Raw genomic sequence first — 26,154 nt, 5'->3', positions numbered from 1 at the left:
ATCAGCGCAGATGGTGCGCGCTCTGTTCTTGATACGATGCTTTTAAAGCTATGCCTGAATTGTTCGTGTGTGACTGCATGTACTCTGATGAAGGCTGGTCCGCCGGCTGAAAAAATGTCAAGTACGTCTCATTTACAAAAGCTTTGTCCCGTTCCTGCATCTGTGTGTGTTGTGCGTGTGCGTGTCATAGAGTAGCTTGTTGGGCTATTTGGTACGTGGTTATGCATGTCTGCCACTCGATATTTCCTTTTTTCATGTTTGCTAACATTCTCCTAGTATAACCATTACTAAGGCATGCTGGGAGCGCGTCCACCGATATCATATATGGAAACAATGCACTGGCGTCGGCTTCGAACCGACTGCGCATGCGCTTCTTCGCCTGCACCGTGCTGCCCCGTACGCGTGCCACACGTTCCCGTGTTCACGCTTTCTTTCTGAACAATGAGCGACGCAGCCGGTGGAATTCAAAAGACCTAAAAAGCTGCGCTCAACTTTCCCATTGCGGAGTTTCGTTAACGTTAGAGAATTTTCTTTTCATCCACTTTTATTTTCATTTATTTATCCTTTCTTTAATTCAATTACTAGCTATGGATAATTTCCCCTATGCTGTTCTTGATGTCATTGTTTGTTGGCGTCTTATGATATCACTAATAAAAATCGAGCCCTTAGGTTTCCTTTCTTCTCGTTCGTACATATATATATATATATATATATATATAGGGTGAGTCTACCGAGGTCCGGTAGTTGAACAGGCATTGTACGTTGAGGACGCACCTACAAAAAAAAAAAAACGATGCTTTATTTCCTATGTTTCGGCCAGGGTGCTGCCTGACGAAGTCCGGACCCTGGCCGAAACATAGGAAATAAGCATGGTTTTTTTCCCTCAACCTACAAGTGCTTATTGATTTATGTATGTACTTATTTACTGATATTGAGGGTTTATTGAGCGGCTTATGCAAGTGATATTTTCAGAGGATACAGGACCTCAGCGTATATAAAGGTTACAGATTTAGAGATTACGACATATACAACACTACATAGTCGACTAGGAGGAACCTCAGCCAAGTATATTATACGAAAGAGAATGGTGTACCGTCCCGTTGTTCGATTCCTAGTTCTGTCAAACTCTATAGCGTAAGCGTTGAACTTCATTTTTTACGTCCTGCCATTCCTTAGTGTACAGCCATGCTTTATAAAGCATCAAGCTTCGCACACCATTCCTATCGTAGCGCGCAGCCACCACGATAGAAATTTGAACCCACTATCTTATATTAGGATGCCCAGATAACGTATTGTGGTCAACAGGGCCATTCCCTTCACTGGCCATCCTTCAAGAAGCAATTTCCCTATGCCCATTTCTTTCCCTTGCGCAAATAGGTGGCGGATGCTGTACCGCGTCCTTGTGAACGTGAGCCAAAGACACCTGAACACGACTGTACTCGGAAAGCGCGTGAGCATGCCCTTCGGCATTGCGCCATCGGCCATGCAGAAGATGGCACACTCTGACGGGGAGAACGGCACTGCTGTGGGTGAGTAAGGCGGTATCTGCCCGTTATTGCGAGCGCAGCAAACACTAGTGTCGCTAACTAGTTCCCGTGATTACATGTGAGTTTGAATTAATTTGTAACACGAAAATGTTTTATGCCGGGTACCACGACTGGTTTCCTGCAATGGATGTAAAGTCGGCTCCGGCGCCGCCATCTAGGAGCGGTGAAGTGAAGTGCTGCATCGCGACGCTAACGAGTGCCGACAGGGGGCCCTTCGGTAGTCACAGCGCAGCGGAGGCTCCAACGCGGTGTGGCCATAGAATAAAGAACCAAGTGTAGTCTCTTGCATAGAGTTCCATACAAAAATCGCACAATAAATAATCACACGCAAAATTTACCTTAATAAAGGTGTCCTGCGGCAGTATTCAAACCCAGGACCTCCCATACAGAGGCCCGATGTTGAAACCATTGCGCCACGGACGCACGCATCAACAGGCGATATAAAACGCTCTTATAAATTTATCGCGGGCAAGCCAGTGCGTTGACACGCTTGGCGCGTTTTTATTTGACCACCTCGACAAGCTGAACGGTTGTAATTAGTAGCGATTGCGCGTGTTCACGGCGTCTTATGCTGCACGAAAAGTATAGATTGCTCTGAAATTTGCGGCAACGAAGGCATATAAAGCTCAATAAACAAAGCCACAAGAACGTCTAAATCCACACGCACGAATATAAGACCAATTCATGTACTTTTATGGCCTCCTGTAAGCAGTTACCGTCGGATTAGCCTTTGGCGCCTCGTCGCCTACGGATTGCGGCTTCAACGTGCATCAGCAGTGCGTCGCCTACTGCGTCGCTTGCGACGGCACCACCTAAGGCAACTGCTGCGCTAAAAGGCGCAGAAAGGCAATGACTTCGCCGGGGGAATCTCGCTTTGCTCCAGCGAGAGACACGCCAGCATGAAGCAGAACGCCTTCGCGCGTTCGCGACGCACGGTGCGAACTCTGGCACTGTAATTCCTGCAGCCGGGAGTGTCGTAGCTCGACTGGCTGCCGCAGCCACTAAGGAGACGAACCAGAATTCTCGCCCCTTCGCCGAAGCCACTCGCCATCAGGACGGCGCTCGCCAAGCAAACCTGAAACACGACCGCCGGCCCGCAAATCGCGCGCATTTCGCTGCAGCGGACCGTGAGTTCACGAAGCAAACATGTAACAGCTTCTGTGAAGAACCGTTTCACTTTCATGCTTTACCGATTCCTATGAAAGAGGGATCACTAACCATAATTTTCTTTGAAGATACGATTTTGTATAGTGATATCGCCTACTACTTCCTTAATTCTGTGTCCAGCCGCAGAAATGCAGTAAACCCTACTGAAAAACCCCCGTATTCCCCATTACTCCTATATCCAATAACATCATATGACATATAGGAAAAACAGGCTTTTGTATGGAATCCTATATGTTTCATATCGGATTATTGGATATGGGTGTTATGGGGCATATTGATTTTTAGTAGGGAAATAACAATGGTTTCTTGAAATAGACCACTTTGTCATCCGCCTGAAGTAGCACTAAGCCAGAAAAAATAAGAACGATACGGATTTCTCAGTCACCCTCTAGAATATGTGCGAGAGTACGTTTGCATAGGTCATTTATCCCGAGGAGACACTGATCATGTGAAAAAAGCTTACAAAAGAATAAAATGGCTTTGAGCGCATGCAACACGCATTACCAAATCATGAGGGGCAGCTTACAGTTTACCTTGAAAAGAAAAGTGAACAATCATTATGTCGAACTGCTACTAACGTATGGGGCCAGAACTTGGAGGTTCTACAGTTGACATAACGAGGAATAAATTGAGCTGGGCAGTCCATGTAGTGCGTAGGGAGCCTATTAGAGTTACAGAATAGGTTCAATACCAGCGCACGAAGTGTACAAAGCAGTGTGCTGACATCTGTCGATCAAATGTAACGTGATTCGCTGTAATAGCTTTTATGTGCTCTTCGAAGTTTTCACACACTAAAAGTGTAACCGAGGAATTTTGATTTACGATTTTAGTGACGTGAAAGCGCTTTGGAAGTGCCTTAAAGTGGTCCATTTTTGTGCCTCCTCCACTCACGATGCGCGTATGCAACGAAACGCTGAAAGAATGACACAGTTTTCGGTGACATGGCTGAAAATGTCATTCGGGACAATTTCAGTTATCACTGTAGATTCAAGTCAGGTACGGTGAAGGTGGGACCATGATTCCTTTATATAGCGTGGGCGTACAGAACACCTAAGAGGTATATCAGTCGCTGTATGGCTGTGATCAACAAATCTCTCGTGCACACAATGCCCTCGACTTATTCTGTTTAGGGGTTATTAGCACCCGAAGAAGTGCAAAGAACATCCGCTCTGCATAGTTCAAAATAATGCTACGTAAACTCGAGCAACCTTCTGAACGTATAGTAAGGGGGAGGGGGCTTAACCGTGCACACTGAGTACTATATCCTACATAGGAAAAGTGAAACTTACCCGCTGCGGTGGCTTAGCGGGTACGGCGTTGCGCTGCTAAAAACGAGTAGGCGGGATCAAATCCCGGCCTCGAAGACCGCATTTTGATGGAGGCAAAATGCGAAGAAGTCTCTGTACCGTGCATTGTGTGCACGATATTCATCTCCAGGCAGTCCAAATTTCAGGAGTACCCCTCTGCGGCGTGCCTCATATACATATCGGGTATTTGGCAGGTAAAACACCATAACTTAAAGAAAAGTGAAGCTTTCACGACATAGTACGAGCTTACGTATCTTGAACAATTCATTACTTCAGCTATGAGGGACCTAATGCTCGTATATGCAAAATAGCAAAATTTAAAAAAAAACTATTTCTTTGCCTTCAGGGCGTCTGCATGCTGCAAAATTTTGCTACGAAGGCACCATGGCTGCCCGCGCACTTCATTTTCTCCATCGTCGCCTTAAGTTGCCAATGGGTGAGGTGTTGGTGCGACAGCTAAATACATGTGGGATCGAGCTAGACGCTCAGTGTATTATGGACATTTAATGTGCTTAGATGTAAGCAACACACCCCTTCGACCTCTTTGATAATCGAGCGGACAGTAGTTTCGTACCTAGCACTCAAGGTTATCATAACCAATCAAAAGTTTTTTATGCCCACTGCAAGACGACATCCGCTCCAAGCATTCTCCAGTTACCCTTGTCTACCCTGAACCGACCCAATTTTATAGCGATAGCTCTACTACTCCAGGTACAAATCCAGAAAACGCCTGGTTCCATAAATCTTACCTTCAAGCTCAGCCAAGGTCAAACTGGGACTTAGCTTGCTACTACCGGCAGCGGCTGCGTATGCCGCGTGGGGGCCCATATCTTCAAAGCAATCTGCGATGTGGACAAAGTGCGCCGATTGCTGATAGCTTCGTATGCGCTGAGCTAGCTTTCGTCGCTTAGTTCGCGTTGAAGCGAGACTGCTGCTGACGCGCCGAGCAGCGTCTGTGTTTTGTCTTATGGTGTAATTCTAGATGGGGCAGTTGCTAACGGCGCCGAGCAGCGTCTGTGTCCTTTCCCAAAGCAAGCAAAACCGTGCTATCGCTTGAAAAACTTGGTTTACCCAAGTTCAACCACGGCATTTTTTTATGCCTGCAAGTTTCCTTACGACCTCAGGCCATAGCAGTCTCTTCCGTTAGCGTCTGGGTTTCTCTTATATTCGCACCCCTTCAGATGCCCTAACACAACACTCGTTCTCTGCAGTGCGCAATTATATGACCACCAAAATTCAACTTCCCCGTAAAGTAAACTAGCAGATCACCTACACTCATTAGCTTTCCCAACCATACCGTCCCTTTCCTGCCTCTTAAAGTTCAGTCTATCGTTTTACGCTTTTTCACTCATTGTTTATTATTTAGCTTCTAAAGTTTGTTAAACACCCTTATCCCCCCCCCATAGGTTAGTAATGACATAGTCCTCCTGTCACACACCCCGTGAACGAGGCGCCAACACCGGGCCAAATTCCAAAATCGACTTATCAGCTTCCGAAAATAACCCCACAAGGGCAAGGACTATATAAATAAGGAGCCCTCTGGTGCGCCAGCGAACACCGGTTGTGGCCCAAAGACCGAGTCAGAGCCCAGCGTTGTCAAAACCCAACGATATTCTTCAAACAAGGCAGTTACATACACACATGCACACTTCGGCTAGACATATCACAATACCATTCAGATGGATATAACAAAACGCAGAAAATAATTAACGACAAGCACTAAGAGTCCAACACGTACAGTACAATATGAATAGAAACACAAAGTGTCCTCTCGTACTCACCAGTGTTGGTCTTGAGCCGGACGATCTCGGCGTAGATCGAGGCAAACCTCAAAGAAGGAACTTCTTCCGGAGAGGCAGACGCTCGATGAACTCGTCGACTAGCTTGCCGGGGAATCCGCAGACGGTCAGTCTTCACGCCACATCTCTTCACCGGCGCGGTCTGATCTCCCTTCTGATTCCCGCACGGCGCTTTTATTGTCTTCGCCGGCTCTTCTCGCACCTTCCGATGGAGTCATGATCCTGCAGCATGAACAAAGCCTGGGAATCTTTTAGACATTTCTCGCGTTTTCGACCGCGGCCGTCGGAGCGTCGTCGAGGAGGGTGGTGACTCATCCGTAGGCACGAGCCGGGTTGTCGTCCTGCCTCTTCTCTTTCTGCTCCCCGGGTGAGAGGGTGTTTCAGCGCGCGCGCTTTCTCTCGCTCTCTCGCTACCGTAGCCTTCGCGTATCTTGTCGAAGCTTCTAGTGTCCGTTGATCGCGTGGGCTGTATATGGCGCGTGCGCTCTCTCCCTCTGTCGAAGTTGCCACGTGGCCGTCTTGTTTCCTTGCTGGCTTGAGTGATGCGCGGCGCGCGCTTCGATTGTGCGCTCTTTTGTGACACCTCCTCAAGGTTACTTTAAAAAAATTAACTTATCACTTATACTTTTCAAGGTTGTAGGTATGCTGCTAGCAGAGACTTGGGAACTTTTGCCATAAGCGCTCCAACATATTTGTATTCTTCGGGAGTTTTCGTCCTCCTGATGCGGGTCTGCTGTGACCTCTATTTAGTGACTGCTTGTCTGAGGTAAGCCAATGAGACAGAAAGCGGGCGAGCTCTCACAAGCTGCAAATGACTTCGCAGTGAAATGCCAAATTCAGCTCCCAAATGTAAACATAAGGTTGAAATGGCTGAATTGTCCAAACTGGCGAACGAGACGAAAATACGTCACATTCAAAATTATAATATTGCAAAGATTGAGAAAACAGTACTTGTGGTTTTCTGTTGCTAATTAAATCAAGGTATCCTGGAAAATTAGGCCATCGAAGAGCCGGCTGTCCCAATTATTCAAATTAAGTCCAGCGAGTAAAGAATGTATATATATATATATATATATATATATATATATATATATATATATATATATTGTAATGGGGTTTATTGACGACTCAGAAACGCGAAAGTCTCAGTTGAGCGTCGGACACCGAGAGCGCGAGCCCGTCTTCGTCGGCGGGCCGATGATGAAAGTGCGTCCACAGGGCGCGCCAGTCACACAGGACGCCAGTCTTCTTCGCTACAACTGCCCCCTGGAGAAGAAGGAGCCATCCTGGCGACTCAAGGAGAGGAGAGGACAAGGGGGTCGGAATAGGGTTTAAGTCTCTGTACGTGGACTGTCTCGCGTCCACGACGCCTCAAGTCAGTAGATGGCGTTAGCGGCTCGACGACGTAGTTGACCGGCGTCGTCTGTTCAACGACGCGGTAGGGACCGTGGTATTGAGCGAGGAGTTTAGAGCATAGACCAGGGGTGCTGCGACCAGGGGCGCCAGTCTTCTTCGCTACAATATATATATATATATATATATATATATATATATATATATATGTCCAAACAATGCAATAACTACAGTAAGCAAAAATAGTTGAGCAATAAAACATCACTTAACTCCAGGCATAGACCTATACGCATGCGGTTTGCATGTGTGCATATTATGTGCACTGTATTGGCGTATACATGCACATACTTTGCATAGGAAGCAATAAAGAAATATGATATGAAGAACTCAATGATAAGAAAACGTTATGTAGTAGTAGTACTAGTTATATACGTTATAACACCTTTAAGAGGTAAGGGATAGGGTGGAGAAAGGGGAATAAAAAATCATGAGCTATTCCACTCTCTGAAGGAGGATGACCAGCGAAGCTGCTTAGCACACGACACAGAGGTGACACCGAATTTTGAACAACGGTACGAACATGGTCGTACCTTTGTTGTGTGTGCGTACGATAGGCACGCACACGCATTCTCGTATCACCTCTGTTATTAAATGCGTCCGTCACGTAAGACAAATAAATGGCGCATACCCCCTGAAGCAATGGCTCATACCCCCGTAAATAATATTTTTAACGCGGCCTCCTCATTACAACGACATAAGAGAAGTGAAATTCTACGCTGGAATGATGAGCGGCCACGGAGCCATCTGGGGAACAAGACGACGACGACGAACGCCTTCGCGTGGTTGCGCCGAGGGGCGCTAACGAGCCACCTGTAGAAGAATACGACGACGCTCGAGCTATTGCTGATGATGACCGTTTTTGTTGACGGACACAAAAAATGCACGGCACCCTAGCCATAAACAACTTCGCTGTAAAAGAGCAAAATGTTTTCGGTGAAATAAGCAGAACAGTGCCATCAGCCATTTTTTAATAGAATACGGGCACTGAAAGAAATTCTGTACTTCACTGTACAGTACCAAGAACAGCCATGTAACTACGATCAGGATTAGGTGCATTGAAGTGGGAGTCACTGTGAAAGCAGCGATTAAGCTAGGTCGTTGCAGATATCATGGGGGGAAAGCGCTTGGGGTGGATGGAGTAACCAGCGATCTTTATGCCCAAGCCGCATGATTTAAAGTGTTTAAGACTTCGAAGGATGCAAATATTATACTTACCCGTACGAAAAACGACTTGGAAAAATCAATGTCTATTAGCGTGCTTTCGCGGCGTTGTATCAAATATTCACTAAGGTGATTTCAAGTACGGTGAGGCTAACTGCTGACTTCAATAAACGGGGAGAAATTACTGTTTTCATAAAGGGTCATTAAACATCACATAAATTATCACCACCTCATCTTTTTAAGCTTTCGGGCGATTTAGAAACAAAAGTAGATTTCGGAGGGCACGTCACCCTGAAAATGACCAAAGTGAGTTGTTTACGATAAAACATTCTCCTTGCCTCGTTAATGCTTAAGTGCTGTCGATATTTAGAAAGACTTCTAAAGGTTGTGACAAAGGTCTCAAGTTTCGAAACTCAGCAGGATTCTATCCAGCGGAGTCGCAGTGTTTTGACCTTCCAGAAATGCGCCGTAGTAGCTTCGACGGAAGACAAATGAACAGAATATTTTATTGATTCTTTCATTTTTTTGTTACTTTTTATTTCCTGGTTGGCTTATTCGTTTGCTTGTATTATCATCTGGGCAGCAAAGTTTAGACCAGAAGGAAAGGAATAAGCTAACCCGTACAAAAATGACTGTTGATTTTCTATTGACGTATTGTTGGGGTATTGTTGAATCAACGGACTTTCAACAAAGTCTCTAAAGTCTTTGAGTTCGCTCAACAGTTGCACAATGATATTACCATTGAGAGCTTCTCAATAATTTATTTATTGAGAAATTTGTGTTGATTTTCGTAGTTGTTTTTTTGTTGTGTAGCAGTTGAGTTTAGCATATACTAATTAGGACTCGCATATGAAGGCGACATTTCAAAACTTTATTAAGAAGCAATCTTTGCCTCATTTTTGTCACTTTGCGGTAGGTATGTAGGTTCTAGTTTGGGCTCGCTTTCGTAAAAAGAAAACTGAGTGACCGACTTTGGCACCGAACGTTGACCTTCGAGCGCAGCAGCCCGGTGCTCTAACCTTTAGGCCACGAGCGCACGCGTACGTCTCTCGTTCCGAAACCCGTCAGCGCTTTGAATGCTCGGCGCGCGCACCCCATGTAACTTCCTCGTCTTCTTGCGACAGCTCGCGCTTTGAGGCGCCATGTTAGACTGTACTATGTCCGGGACCAGCCCGCTTTCGTAGCCGTTTACGCTACGTAGAAACTGCGATGTTGAACCATCTTCATGATCGCCCACGAGTGACTTGCTCGCCGGCGTACAAATGCCATCGTCGTTTTAACATACAACATATGGCATAGCCATAGGTGCGATCCAAAATGCGCACGTTTTAGGGAGCAAAAGAATGTGAAATTCACTTGCAAACACGGTGACTGCGTGCATGGGGAGTTCCCCAAAAGTAGACACGGCGGCAGCGCGGATGGTGGCGATAAGGCAGGCGCCGACAAGCGACGACGCTACCTTTGAGCATCGGACGCGCTGTGCGAGCCGTAGGATGCAAGCGCGCACAGGCTGTAAACATACACTTCAGAGGTCTTAGAATTTCCTGTGCCACACCCTGTGTCTCGAAAGCATAATACATTTTTTTATCCAACGGCCGTGGAACTAGATATCAACAACGAACGCGCTTTGAGAGCACAGCGCGTTGAAAGAGTTTCGGATTCAGCAACAGCCGCAACATTACGCAGCTAATCGCTGTCTCAGCGGCTGCTCCCGACACTCGCCATGGAAGCCTCCCAAGCCTGCAGCTCTCCTATGTTCAGTGAAACAAACGAATGCCAAAGAGAAATGAAAGAAATCAAAGAACAGTTACGCGCCCACGTTATACCTTACTTTTTACCCCGTCATCTGCAAAGATGTTGCAAACTACTTAAACAAGTTGTTGTTCATAAAAATAAAGATATTAGTACTAACTTTTACTCATAGGTGACGCAATAAACGCCAAACCAGTGTTTGAGCATGAGTGTTTGAGTGTGTGCGTGCGTGCGTGACCTTATTGTGAGCAGTCTTTTGCAACCGTATCCAGTGTGCCGTTAGTTTCGTAGTCGCAATTTTGTTAATCGTATTATTTATTTTTTACGCTACAAATTAAGTTTTCCTTAAAATTTATTATGTTTTTTATGAACAAAAGTTATCAATCATTATTTATGGATTTTAGTGGTTATTTTTAGTAGGAACGATTTTATTAACTTAATACGATACTGAGGCTGTGACCGCTTTTCGACTCAGTCACTCGTCTGAACTTGTGCGGTGGTTCGTGCCGCGCGCGCTTTGTTGGAAGCATTTTTCTTTTGTTTTTGGACATCATGACGCAAGTTTTAGTGAAATTGCTCTATGATGATAATTGGGATGTTTATCCGTTGAAGACGTTTGCTGACGCAGCTACTGCTCTTCGGGTGATGTTCGAGCCTGGCAGTTTTGATGAGTTGCGCGGCAGAATTCATGATGGAAGGAAGACGAACAAAGCCGCAGTCTGACTTCTGCACACAGGTAAGTGATTTCGTTTTCTTGAGCACATAGCCGCGTTTCTTTTTTTTTTTTTTCACTTGGACGATCGTCAGATGTTAAGCACACCGTTCACTTTCTGCAGGCAAACCGCATGCCCTGGAGCGAAAGCGCGCGAAGCTAGCGCTTGCTGCCGCCGCTGCTTAGATTGAAATGTTCGTAATATTATCTACTAATTTGCTATCGCAATCGATGCTTCGCCTTTCGAGCGACACTGCGATATTAAAAAAAATATTCTTAATCTCTAGTGGCTCATCGTATACCTTAAGGCTAGTGTGCACATTTTCTCGCGTAGTCGTTAACTGCGCCTCTATTTGCGTTGTGGCTAATGTCGCGGTGTGCTGCAAAATATATTTCGCCTTTTCTGTATGTGCGGAGAACAGCCTACCGATAAGTCCTGCATCGGCGCGATGATTACACGGATACACATCGTAAATGAACAGTGGCGTGGTGGCGACGTCGGCAAAGCCGCCGACGGGCTTGCCTTATCACACATCGCCACCCCAACCGCAGTAAGCATATTTATCAAACGTGACGTGTTGCCGTTTAAGGCGTACTGCACGCTTTTAATAGGCGATAACTCAAGCGCGCCGCCGTTCTCTGATACCTCTTTGAGCTGGGCCGACTCGAATGTGCGTTGCTTGCAGAAACGAAAGGAACACAGACGGCTCATCGGCGCCTCAAGCTAAGCGCCGCACTCGAGCACCGTTAGCGCGGCGAGGAATGGCACGTTCATGAAGATAGCTCACTGCACAGACGCAAGCGTGCAATGCGCACAGGACGCGTACGCAACGCGCGGCACACAAATCGCGCGGAATGTTCTTAGCCACGCAGCAGCGGATACTAAGCTTCAAAGAAGCGGTGCCGGTTCTCACTAGCACGCTCGCGCGCGCATTGCTCTCGGCGAATTTTTAGGTCTGCCCTGCTGCTCCCGAAGATTCGGACTGCTGCTTGGTATCGGCTGTGTACTATAGCATGGTCTTTCGTGTTGTGAGAGAGCCGGGAATATATTTCACCGGTGTGAAACAAACATCGGTGTGCGTATCTTTGGTAACATTTACTGTAACAATCCATTTCATCATTTTCGCGACGGCCCTCTTGAAAGAGACGCAAATTTTTAATTGCCAGTGTAGTGCGTACTAATATTTAGTGCGTGGTTATGTATATTGTGTGACAGATTTTTAATTTGCATTATCTAATTCTGTCTACATTCCCTTCTCTACAGGTTACACATGCACCAAATGCCCAGGTGCTAACGTGTCGTTCGTCAAGAACAGCTTGGCGTCGTTTCTCGCAAGAGACATTCATTGATCTGCGGCTGATTCACCAGGAAGCTCGCATCTCTGTTGCCACTCTGCGTCAAGTGGGATTTTTAACTATTTTTATTCTGCCCTGTGGTGTACACTGTGACGCTGTGAAGACTTACTTTCATGGACGCTGTGAAGGCTTACTTTCGATGTGTTCTGCCTTTTAGTTGTAAAGAATTGGCTACCTTGTGAGTGGAGGTAGTTCCTTTTTCTTGTGAGAGTGTTTATCAGCCTAACCAAGTGGTACATGCGTACTTGAAACAGCAGCACAGACGAGGATAATGAATTAAGTAGGGACACATACAAGCGCCGACTCAACTAGAAGTTTATTCTTGAAGACAGGTTGTAAACACATTGGAACTTGACAAAGATAAGAAACCATGTATGCGTGGCCTTTGTGATTAAACAAAATTGTGTTTTCTGCTGTAAGGGGTAGAACGAACAATTGTTTCATCACAAAGACCAGAACACAAGAGAAATTGCAAAGAAGACAAATGCATAAGCTATCTGTTGCTCTTAATGGGAAAGAGTTGGGATTTTTAAAAGAGCTCTCCTTGTTTGGTGGTATCACTTATAGGACATCTTTCACTGTTTTTTTTACCTGCATATTTATACTACAAAACACGTCTTTCGTTCTGTTTTTTTTTTTGTTGCACCGGGCTGTCTGCCACGCATGCATGGCTATTTCTTTGTCAAGTTGGCCAGTGTGCTTAACATCTTTGTCGTCACGAACAAACTTCTAGTTGAGTCAGAATTATTGTGTGTTCCTACACCGTTCTCATCTTTGTTTGAGCTGTTTGTAAAGTATGTACACACACCAAATTACCAAAGTATCCGTAAAATTGAGATACATGAAGTTATTTGCACTATTCATTTCTGCAAGAATGGTTAGCTTCTCATCTCGTTTGTTCTTAACGTTGTTGTGCAGTTTTTGTAATATATAGCTTGGAAAGAAGTTTTCTGTCAGATTAAATATGCATGTATGTCACTTTCGATATTTTTTTTCAACATGGGTAGTGCAGCTCCTTCCGTCTTTCAGTTACTGCTTTGTCGCAACTTTTATATATTTTATGCAGCGAAATGCTGGTGGAATTATATATATTTATGTGCGCAAGTGTGGTAAATGGTGTTTTGTATGTGGATTTATTTGCGTGTTTTAATAGCTCTCCAATCTGGCTGTACAGTTATTGAAACCTTTTCTCATGCTTTATAATGAGTCATTCTAGGCTCTTTGATGATGCAGGTGACCATTTATTTCACTGTTGGGAATTGCGTTAGCTGTGTGTCACTTCAGTTGTCTGTGTATTTTATGTCACTTCATTATATCATTGAAAGTATTAGCCTTCCATTAGCTTTTTATTGACCCAGGTACCAGTCAGTTGCTGTGTAGGGTGAAAAAGGCCCAAAGAAATGATTTCATCAGCTTTCTTCAAGTCCAGAAAAAAATTCACTGATGAGCTCACTAAATTAGAAAATGCCACCAGGAAACTCTTCCGCACCCAAAAGTAACACATGAAATTAAATACTGTTCACACTCGAGAGGAAAACAGCGCGAAAAAACTCGACAAGAAGGGAGACACACACCAGCGCTTCTTGTCCCTTCTTGTCTTGTGTTTTTTTGCGCTGTTTCCCTCTCGAGTATGCACTGACTAGCCCAAGCCTCTACTGTTTGAAATACTGTGCAGTTCTTGACTTATGCCAGGGAGGTAAGCTGCTTTTACCCACAAATGTTTTAGAAGTTTACCACTGAAAAACACGATTCAGGTGTTTTGTATATATATACATGAAGTCATTTGTTTCCAGTTTACTTGTTATTTTGCCTACTCACAGGCAGCCGTAAACCCTTCTGTGAGTGTTTACTGGGTGTGTGAAGCATTTTACTGTAAGGTATCCAGTGGTCTTCATTTTTGTATTTATGCATGCAAGCCAAGAGTTCATGTGTTCAAAGTTAGTTACAAGGGTATGCTTAAGGTCTGCCTTTGAGTCACTTGACTGTTGTTTTTACAAAATATTTTTTTCTGCTGTAATTGTGAAATATAATTCTTTCTGCTGTAATAAACTTCAAGTTGAGTGAGCATTCGTGTGTATTCTTATTTTAATTCAGCGTTCGCATCTCTGTTTGAGCTGCTGTTTGTCAAGTCTGTTCATACACCAAATTGCCAAAGTGCTCGTAAAATGGTGACACATAGGCTATTTGCCTTGTTTATTCCTGCAAGAAGGCTATAGGTTTCCATCTTCCGTTTGTTTTTAACATTGCTGTACATCTTTGTAGGTCAAGTTCAACGAGTCCCTTAGGTAGCCAATAAGAGTGATAACTTTGTAAAATTTATCAATTTCATCCATCATCATCGTAGTTTTAAACCCACTAAGTTCTACTTTTCAGTTCTCATGACCCTGCTTTGTGCTGTGCTGTACAGGCACAGGAAGCTTTTTTTATGCTGTAAGTGCAGGTGGTGTTGTATATCTTCCAGAAAAAATTGTTGCGAGTTTAACTAGGCATGTGTACGCTTTTGCTACATTTTTGCAGCATCTGTGCTATAGTTCTGTTCCCTTACACTTAATAGCACTGTAAGCACTAGCGCATGCCTTCAGGTTTCATACAGTTGTGCCTTATATACTGTAATAATGTGTCGTGTGCACGCTATATTACATATTAGGGTACATGAAATATGTCAGTTGCTCCTTTGCTTCCGTTCGGATTAGGGAAAGTTATGTGAAGAGGCACCGGGGCATGCAAGTGCAAATAGCAATGCAATTTCAAAATTAAGTGCACTAAAATGCCACAAGCCCAACAAAATATCAATGATATTTCAGTGGCAATTTTCGAAATATCAATGCCATCTCAACAGGCGCACAATGTACTTTTCAATGCTGTGTCAATAATCACTCAACAACTGGTCAACAGAACAATCACAACAGCATTTCAAGACTGCATCAATGGAAACCCAACAGAAATTCAACAGAAATTACACAATGATATGTCTAAGCACAATGTGCTTTCAATACTAACTCAACAACTATTCAACATTGACTTGCCCAATTGTGTTTCAATAAAATTTCAGTGGCCAATATTCAAGAGCCCTCAACACTTTGCTCAATGATATCCCAACAAACTCCCAATGAATGCTCAATACGATACTCAACATTGACCAATGATATTTCAATGCATTCTCAACAAAAATTTTTGTAAGGGAAGGTTGTTAACCTGCTCATGAAAGTCAAGGTAAAAGGAATGGCCTCTCAAATAAATGAAAAGATCCTTAACCAAATTCTCTAAAAAAACCACGGGGTGAATGATGATGAGTGGGCGAACCTCCGGAGGGAATCATCGGTAAACCGTGAATATTCCGCGTAATTCGCCCAGTCTCGCCGCACTAAATCGAACGATTGACTTCCACCAATGACACGCGCCATATGTGAAGTCATTCCTATTTTATAACAGCGCCCTTCATTATAATTGCACCATCTCCCGCTTAAGGGGACGCTAGCACAAACGCGTTAGAAACGTGCAGTACTCTCTAGTAAGGGGGAGAGGCCACAGCGTCTTACACCAGCTTCTTACACGCGCCGTAACGCGCTAGCACAAACGCGTTAGAAACGCGCAGTCTTTCGTTAATGTTGGGTATTTATTGTCATCGTGGTGCGTGTGTCTATGTGAGCTTTGTGGCGTAGTGGTTAGTGCCGCGCGTTCGGAAGCGAGGGGTCCCTGGTTCGATTCCGCGCTACGGACGCAACTTTCGGAATTTTTTTTTCATAATACGTTTAGTTTATACCGACATCTGGTACTAGCGTTAAGACTGGTTACACACTACGACGGGGACGAACGGGTGCCGCTATAAGGAGCTTCGCCCCTAAAACGCCGGAAGCGTTCTCCGGAAGCCGGAAGCTGGCTTCCGGAACCGGAAGCGGCACCGGAAGTGGAACCGGAAGCGGAACCGGAAGTGGAACCGGAAGCGGAAGACGGTTTCCGGTTATACTATACATATATATATGTATATATGGGTATGCATACATATAGAGACACACAACGCCATCTATTGAGCAATTCATAAAACTAGACGTAGCTACCTACTACGACGGGGACGAACGGGTGCCGCTATAAGGAGCTTCGCCCCTAAAAAACGATGCTGATGGAAAGCGCGTAGTAAGAACCACAGAAATGCACTATGCGCAGTTAGAAAGAGAAAAACAAGAAAATGGACAATATAAGCTGCTACGGTGCTACTAAAAGGAGAACACAACGAAAAATAACAAGAAAGGAAAACGCAGGTCCAATACACATAAATGTAACACCAAGGCTCTACATCTATATTGGAATGTGAAATGATTCTTTGGGGAAAGTGTTACTTTAACGCTATAAAACAAACGGCGCTGCGCACAGTTGCCTTGCTTTCATCCTATTCAGCGTTTAATCATGCAATGTTTATGTTTACTCCCAACAACGGCCATAACTTCAATCCCACATGCAGCTTTTATATCTATGGGCAGTACACCGTTCACAAGCTATGCCGAAGGGCAACCACTGAATCGAGATGTGAGGCGTCTACACAGTCATGACACGAGTACGAAGGCGATACATAACGCTTGCTGAGGAAGCGCTGGTGAAGACAAGTGTTTGCACAATGAAGTCCGAGGCACATGTAGCTGCATCTAAGTGTTCTGTACCTCTTGAGTTAGAGTGGCACATGCCAATTATGGAAGACTGGCCATGAATAGGAACTCAGCCAGTAGCACATGCCCAACTGCTAAATCAAAGACAAATAAATGAATGCAGCCGCTGAGTATAATGCGCCATGTCGTTCAGAGTTCGGTGGGCTAGTCGTACCTTTGAGACCGCATTATATGTTTATTATGTGTTGTTATCATTATAATCATCATCATAAGCCTATATTTATATCCACTGCAGGACGAAGGCGAATTCAGTTCAGCGAATTCTAGCTGATCTCTTGAGTGAGCATGAAAGTGTCAAACTCAAGAGATAAGGCAGAATTCACTGAACTGTCAAAACTGATCAACAAGAAGAAAGTAAGGGATATTCGAAATTACAACGTTGAAAAGATTGAGGAAGCGGTAAAATATGGGCGCAGCATGAAATCAGTGAGAAGAAAACTTGGCATGGGACAAGCAAGATGTATGCAGGGGTGGGACTCCTGCGCCAAATGCGCCATTTTGATATAAACGCTCATTCCTGCGCGAAACTGGGCCAAACACAGAAAATTGACGGAAATTGCGCCACACTGTGCCAGAACGACTTCGGCATGTGTGCTCCGGCAGTGGCGAGAGGATTCGTTCTCCGAAAAAGAAGCCGGCGCGCGCGCGGCCACTCCCCCCTGTTGTCGCTGCTGTCGGAACGACCAGGGCGGCTGTATTTAGAGGTACAGAATGCGGTTCAGTGGCAGTTTCCTAGCTGAGGCGCAAGACAACGAAAGATAGACTGAGGGCGTTGCCAGCGAAGTAGAGGTTAGGGGGGCGCGCGCTGCAGTGGTTTCAGCGGGCGGGCGTCTCTGTCGCCAAAGCCGGTATAACGTAAAACATTTCCAGTCTGTTGTTATGCCCGTTTAGGCGAGGCCTGAGTCATTTTGACCTATCACGAAGGGCTATTGGTGGAATTGGAATAAAAAGTCACAGTTTAGCCCAAAAGGCTAAGCATCGATTGCAATAGCTATACGAAGGATAGTAACGTGCTCAACGACAAATAAAGCGCCATCTCGAGAAATTAGGAAGGAAGCGCTGAAGAAAGTTCTGTTAATCACTGGATCCTCGCAAGCCGCTGTCACGTATTTGGCATGTAGCCAGGAGCCTGCGTTCTCCCCCACAAGAAAGTACCATTTCAGTGCTCTAGCCCTTTACCAACGTCGCACTGATGTAGAGGTAGCGCACGACTTCTGTAAAATGTTTGTGGGCACAACTCGGCCAGCCTCAATTCAATTCGAGGTTTTTGCGCCACCTTCCCCAAGTGACCACTACGACTTGCTCTTTACGATGCCTGAATTGGAGGCTGCTCTTGCGTCATGTCGCCATTCATCTGCCCCTGGCCCTGACGGGATTTCGTACTCGTCTCTCTCTCACCTTGGCAGGGCTTGTCGCACTGCGCTGCTCAATTATTACAATGACACATGGGTATCCGGTGTTGTTCCGGAGCAGTGGAATATCAGCCGCCTGGTTGCTCTCTTCAAGCCTGGAAAGACTCCTTATGAGCTTGCCTCATACCGATCAGTTCCATTAGCCAGCTATGTTGGAAAAGTTATGGAACGAATGGTCCTGGCGAGGCTCGAATGGTTTCTGGAGAGAAATGATCTTTATCCGAACATGATGACCGGCTTTCGGCGGGGTCGTTCTTCGATTGACAGCGTCATTGACCTCGTTACGACAGTGGAACATGAAGAACGTCGACGCCATTTGTCGCCGCTGTTTTCTTAGACATCAAAGGGGCCTACGACAACATCCTACATGAAGCCATTCTCGTTGCCCTAGATGACTTGGGCATTGGCGGCCGGCTCTACCTGTGGATTGTGAGCTGCCTCAGTGGCCGTTTCGTTTACATGTCCACGCCTTACGGAGAGACTAATCGTCATCAGGTATGCCGTGGAGTGCCTCAGGGAAGAGTTCTCAGCCCGGCATTATTTAATGCGGCACTGATTGGCCTGGTGAGTGAACTTCCAGCTCACATCCACATCAGTGCATATGCAGATGAAATCTGCATCTGGGATTCTGGTACAACACGCCCACAACTACGTGCGAGATTACAAGTGCTGTGTCATCTACTTCACGATGCATACGGCGTCAGGGTTTGCTCTTAGCTGCTGAGAAATGGGCTGTGGTGGCATTCACGCGCCAATCCGTCTGCCGCTATCCGATCTCCATTAACGGTGCTATAATACCTTACGTCTCCCACCACAGATTCTTGGGCATTATCATTGACCATGGTTTGTCGTGGTCGATGCATGTAAATATGTTGAAGCAAAAACTTAATCTGTTTTTCCATGTTCTTCGCTTCGTAGCAGGCATGAAATGGGGCCCCACGGAAGGCTCCTTACTACGACTTTATCAGTCTCTATTTGTAGGCTACATTCGATACAGCCTCCAGATACTCTCAAACTTGAGTATTTCCTGTTTACGGGCATTAGAGAGCGTTCAAACGCAGGCACTCAAGATATGCCTCGTTTTGCCACGGCGAGCCTCCAACAAAGGCACATTTTAGGAAGCCCGCGTATGCCCATTATTGGTATACCTGTCCCACGAACCACTTCGAGTATATCTACGGTTACTAACACGACACCATTGTCATCCATTGACGTCGGTTCTACATGAGCGGCCGGACAGCAGTTTCACAAGTGCACTCCGCTGCCATCTAACCCACATAAAACATCAGGCTATGTCCTTCCATATCACCCCGTCAAACCACCTTGGGTGATGGTTCAACCTTCGGCATGCGTGCACGTCCCCGGCATACTAAAGAAATCATTAGTTCCCGTTAGCGGACTACAACAACTTGCTCTGGCATACATCTGGTCAGAATACCAGACCTATGTTCATGTTTACACAGACGGGTCCGCGTCACTAAATGCATCGATGGCATGTGGTGATACCAGCCCAGCAGATGACTCGAGGCTTCATTCTAGATCACAATTCAACATCAACCGCTGCAGAGCTTGTGGCTATACGGGAAGCGATTCGCCACATCTGCGGGGAAAGACCTCAAGAGTGGTGCATTTTCACGGACTCAAAACCCGCACTGCAAATTTTCAGATGCTTCCTGCGCCACACAGCATATCAGGTTCTGGCACTGCACATCGCCGAGCTACTTTCATGCGCTCAAGAAAAACACCACCGAATAGTGTTCCAATGGATCCCGGGACACTGTGGGCTCAATGGTAATGAGATGGCCGATGCTGAAGCAAAGCGCGCCCTCAGCAATGGCCTGCGAACTGTAGTGCCGTTCTCTAGACCAGACATCACATGCCTCCTGCCGAAATTAATGAGGAGTGCGACGAAAACATACTGGGCCCCGCCAGACGCTCGTCACGTCCGCGTTAAAAGGCTGGATCCCGATATGCAATTTCCTGTTCTGCGTGGAATTCCACGCCTTCATACATGCCTGATACACAGACTGCGATTAGGCGTCGCTTTCACGCGCAAATACTTGCACATCATTGAACGGACAGACTCCCCGGACTATTCAGTCTGTGGTGTTATAGAGACTATAGAGCATGTGCTCGTGGTGTGCCCCGAGTATGCGCGTGCAAGACTGACACTGGCAGCTACCTTGAGGCATTTATACAATGGACCACTGTCGGAACACCTCTTGCTGGGTGCATGGCCACAGAGTTGGCAGAGGATAGAGACAATGCGTGCTATTGCACGTTTCTTAGGCGACACGGGCCTGGACTCACGATCGTGATATTTATGCAATGTGTCCTTTCACCTTGTTCCTCCCATTGTCATCCCCCATTGTGACCCTCTTTCTTCCTCTCTTCCCCTTCTCTTACGTAGAGTAGCAGGCCAGATGTTCCATTTTCCGGCCGACCTCTCTACATTTTCAAATCATTAAACTACTTCTTCTTATTGGCCATATAAGCTTGCAAACATTCGCTTACTAATTTAACAAGCGTGATGTCAAGTACGCACATGCAACATGAAAATATCTCACTCGATGACCGCGGAAACTCGCTGTCAAAACGCTGGAATGAGGAAGCACGCGAGTTGCATCTGGCTTCAACGCGAACTAAGCGTCGAAAACAGCGCAGACGAAGCTATCAGCACTATTACTCTGTCCCCATAGTAGATCGCTTCCGAGATATGGCCCGCGCGGCCGCGCCGGAGTAACCCCCTCCGCCTCTCCGCCTCGCGTACGATGGAATACGGCGCGCTTCCTTCCCGCTTTCCTCCCTTGCGCGTGCGAAGGGCGGCTCACCCTCGCAAGCTTTCACTCGCACATACAGCATATGGTACGCGGCGACGGGGACTTTACACGGAACATCATGGCGACTGTGACGACGACGGCAGAAATGCGCCTGGAGTGTCCATATTGCCACGGGGATGAGAGTAGCCAAAAGGGATAGGGAATTACATTTACATAATATATACACAGGGAGACGGCTGCAGGCAAGATGGCAGAACAACAACACAAGCGTTGCTCTGATCGTCGTCTCCACCGTCTTCCTGGTGCATTCTTCCATGCTCGGCAGGATGCGTGCGCGGGAATAGCGCGTAACAATACAATTGATATCGCAATAAAAACAGATCGGAATAATTTTACGTTCTAGTGGCCCAGGGTTGATTGCGGCTCTCTGGATTTGCGGTGACATATTGTGAGCCAGAAAATAAGTTATCGCGTAGATTGGACCGCATAATTTGAGAACGGGAGTATGTAGTTGAATCGTAGTGCCACCGATATTTCCGGCTTTGCAGGAAAACATGCGCCGTGCCGCTGCTCACCCCACTCTTCCATATTCTAGTATGCTATGCCTACAAAGCGCGCTTCTACTACGCGCTTCGTGTAGGTTTATTCTGTGTTTCGTCGTGGTTTCGAAGTGCGCTGCCATATTCCAATATTCCATCGAAATTCAGATTGGCCTGCTCCAAACTGCTTTAAAATGAAATTTTATCTGTTCCAAAGTGCTCCAAAATGAAATTTTATCTGCTCCAAGCTGCTCCAAAATGCAATTTTGTCTGTTCCGAACTGCACCAAAATGCAATTGGTGCAGCTCCAAAAATTGCTCCAAAGTGACTTTTGGCTGTCCCACCCCTGGGTATACAATAAAAGATAAACAAGGTAATTTTAGCAATGTCGATGACGTAGTAAAAGCAGCGGAAGAATTCTATACTGACTTGTACAGTTCCCAGAGCAGCCAAGCTACTTTCATTCGAAGTAGTGATGAACAGGACAGAGAGGCTCCTTCTATAACTAGCGATTAAGTTAGAAAGGCTTTTCAAGACATGACCCGGGGAAAAACTGCCGGAGAAGGTGTAATAAGAGTCGATTTAATCAAAGATGGAGATTATATCATACTTGAAAAGCTCGCTGCACTTTATACGCAATGCCTCACGACTTCAAGTGTACCAGGGAGCTGGAAGAATACCAGCATTCTACTAATCCATAAAAAAGGAGACGTTAAAGAATAAAATTATAGACCCATTAGCTTCCTTTCAGTATTGTATAAAATATTCACCAAGATAATTTCCAATAGAATCAGGGCAACACTTGACTTCAGCAGACCAAGAGAACAGGCTTGCTTCAGGAAGGGTCATCAACCAGGTAATAGAGAAATCTGCACAGTACCATCAACCTCTCTATATGGCTTTCATGGGTTATGAAAAACCATTTGATTCAGTAGAGATACCAGCAGTCATAGAGGCAATCTGTAATCAAGGCGTACAGGAAGCATACTTGAATATCTTGGCCAATATCGACGAAGATTCCACAGGTACCTTGGTTCTCCACATGAAATGTAGAAAACTACCTATCAAGAAAGGGGTCAGGCAAGGAGACACAATCTCTCCAATGCTATTCACTGCATGCTTAGAAAAAGTATTCAAGCGCTTAGACTAGGAAGGCTTAGGAGGGAGGATCAACGGCGAATATTTCAGCAACCTTTGGTTTGGAGATGACATTGTCCTATTGAGCAACAGTGGGGACGAATTACAACAAATGATTGAGAACCTTCACCGAGAAAGATTATTGTGCAGAAGACAAAGATAATATTCAATAGCCTGAAAAGGGAACAAGAATTCAGGATCACCAGACAGCCTGTAGAGTGTAAAGGAGTACCTTTATCTAGGCTGATTACTCACAGGAGACCCTCATCATGAGAACGAAGTTTACAGAAGAATAAAATTGGGTTGGAGTGCACATGTTGTCATACTTATCTTTATTTAGAGAACGCCAGCCTTTCTTCCGTAGTCTCTTCTGAACAAGCATGCGCATATTGATAACATACACAGTGCCAGAAGGGGCGAACTCACTTATCTCCTTCCGACTTTTCTTTCGTAGAATGCTTCCAATATTTCTGCTTCATTTTTATCGTTTTTCCTGTCTGGAAAAACCTGGGCTGCTCTTTTGGACATTTCACCATTTTCTTCGGGGTGTGTGGCGCTTGTGCGACGCGCACATAATGCCGCTGATGGCAGACGTATGCGACAAAGCTATTTTTATAACGTGATGCAATTTTGACATTTTACCAATAAAAAATGGAAATCGATGAAATCAGCCTACCACTCTTCATCACTGAAAAAATTTTCTGATCAGGGAAATTAAAGCAGACCGCTCAAGATGTAAGACGCTTCTGTCAAAAACGCTTGTGGTGCCGGTCGCCTGCTGCGCACAGGCTGTATTATGCTAGGTGGGATGCGTGTCTCCTAGAAATGGAATGTGTCGTTGTAGTGTTGGCGCCAGTGCGCGTGGTTTATACCTCGATACAGCATAAGCTACTGACCAGTGGTGACGAGCGGTCGTTTTAGGCCGCGTTATCGCTATCTGATGAAGCACAAAACATCTCAGTTCGACTCAGCTGCATAAAAAGAGGCCAAATATCGCCGATAGTGATGCGCGCGCCAGAGCCGGCCACGTGGAAGACGCAAGCGCCGGCAGCGCCATCTGTCATTCATCTCCCTAGATTAGTAGCACCACATGACGAAACTTCGAGCCAACGCGTAGCTTACATTTCTTTCATAAATTAAAGATCCCGCGCTGTAGAATGTAGCTTTAGCTGATGTGAAAGGTCATTAATCTTTATTACCATACGAATACCGGGGTCAAAACTGTCAGAAGTCGCAAAAGGTCCGTAATGTACAACCGATCTCATTTTAAACAAACGCTTCTTTTAAAAGAAATGGTGGTTTCAGGCACAACTGCCAGCGCCACTCAAGAGCGATCGAAATGCCATGTGTAGTAATAATAAACAAAAGAATAGCTCGGCTCCAAATGACAGCGAAAATGCAGCGATACACATACCTGTCGCCTGCCATGCACGTGGTTCCTGGTTAGCCTATTTTTCGTGGCTCGTCACACTATAAATTCTGTCGGAAAATTTCTGCAAAGGCACCTCAGCGCAGCATCACGCAACTTCAAATTAACATGAACGGAACTTCTCCCTATGATTGGCTCACGTGGTGTTCCTTCGGCCAATCAACAAGCAGACATGGGGACGACTATCTCACAACGCCGCAATGTACCCACGCCACCTAGATAGCACAAGGCCGGTGCGTTCTGCTTTGTGAAATCATGCTACTATTCCCGAAATTTCCATTGCCAAGGCTGGCATGACGGAAGCGGTGACGTCAAAATCACCACGGTTTACTCGGTAGCTACCCTATTAGAATGTATGGCAGTCGGGCAAGGTAGTATGACATCATAGATCGGAGTGAACAGGTCTTGTGCTATCTAGGTGGTGTTGAATGCACTTAATCGCGAAATCGGTAATACGTTGCAGGGGCTTGTACGCACAGCGATTCAATTTCTTCTTCGACCACTATAATCCAAATGTAGCTAGCGAACGGCTAGAAACAAATTTCCTTGCGAAAAAAAGAAAGAAAAAAATTTGCCATTATGAACGCCTTTCTTACAGTATTAGCTTTTATTAGTTATTACAATTAGCACAAGTTAAGTCGTAGGCCCGGTTTGAGCGGTGAATTAAATTTTATGCGCGTTTCAAATCACCCATTGAGCGAAATGCAGCTCCACTAACGTGAAACCTGGGGAAGTGCGAAGCATGCAGTGATGCAGTTCTAATGGGCTCATGCTGCCTTAAGCAATGGCTCATAACCCCGTAAACGCGGCCTCCACATTACGACGACAGAAGAGAAGTGAAACTCTACGCTAGAATGATGAGCGGCAACGCAAACAGCTGTGGAAAACGACGACGAACTCTGGAGCGCTCGGCACGCGGGACGCTCGGCACGCGCTCGTTCCGAGCGCGTGACGCTTGCTTACCGTGACGACGGCGCACACACTAAGCATACCTTTAGTAAGTCAAAACCATGGAGCAGCCGTGGCTTCACCCCAGCTAAACCTTTTCTCTCGCACCTATCAGTGAACTATCAATGTTCGTCCGGTCAGTGTGCAATGTTTATTGCTTCGAAAATTTGGTACGTGATTCAAGTTTTGTGCATGAGAGTCAATGTGCAGAAGCTGCACAGAGTTTTCGCAGTCTTTGTGTGGGGCTCTACCTGGGAGCGAACAAGCCAGACCAATTTGTTTCGCTCTGTGCGAGAGGGAGCTCTGGGAGTAGCACATTTGTTCCGTTGACAGGTGGTGTATAGGTTTTTTTTTTCCGCGATCAAAGGGATCCCTTTTGCGAACTGTGCTACAGGTAAGGCTAAGTGGAGCTCTACCTGATTTTGCTGCGTCGACAAATGATGCAAGATGCCCAAGTGTTCGCGGTTTCTTACGTGAGGTTGTTTGAGCTTTCCAGCTTTTGAAAGCTCGTTTTTCCTTGGAGTACTTGTCTGAAGTTAACAGAAGAAAGCTGTACAAAGATGTATGGGATGTGATGCTGCCAGTGCATTTGTACCGGTCCGTACACGGTGCAGGTCCAGGAGGTGATCCTTTGAGGAGAGTAAAAAAGATGCCAATTCGTTCCCCAATAAAAACTTTCTTTCTCCAGCTTCACAGCAATACGTTGCCAGTTAAGCTGTGACTTGAAGAAAAAGGCTCTTTTGTTCCGTGGTCTCTTGACTGTCTTTTGTGGAAAAGGCCTGAGACGATTGAACATATCTTCCTCGAATGCTGGGATGCCATATTACTGCGGGATATCCTACAACGAACCTTAAAAAAGGACCTCCCGTTGTCGCATCGAGGCATCCGCTTTTTACCTGTCCCAAATTCTGGAAGCAAATCCCCGGATATGCTCATGGTACTGGGCCTGCACAGTCTATGGAAAGTGCGTATGGCAGCCCGGAATGCCGATACAGATGCTCGGCTTGCGAGGCAGTACTTAACAGAGAGCATCT

The 26,154-nt window shown here is 45.7% G+C and overlaps 1 protein-coding gene across 1 annotated transcript in view; it reads left to right on the top strand.

Moving 5' to 3' along the window:
* Positions 1-26,154, top strand: part of LOC119441510 (2-Hydroxyacid oxidase 1-like) — a 175,671-nt gene that overhangs the window by 65,821 nt on the left and 83,696 nt on the right. Inside the window, 1 exon segment of the mRNA XM_037706129.2 lies at positions 1,378-1,529. Within this exon segment, the coding sequence (XP_037562057.2) occupies positions 1,378-1,529 (152 nt within the window).

Source organism: Dermacentor silvarum, chromosome 2 (assembly GCF_013339745.2).
Source record: "Dermacentor silvarum isolate Dsil-2018 chromosome 2, BIME_Dsil_1.4, whole genome shotgun sequence".
NCBI classification, from domain to species: domain Eukaryota; kingdom Metazoa; phylum Arthropoda; class Arachnida; order Ixodida; family Ixodidae; genus Dermacentor; species Dermacentor silvarum.
This window is presented reverse-complemented; position numbering and strand designations above follow the sequence as displayed.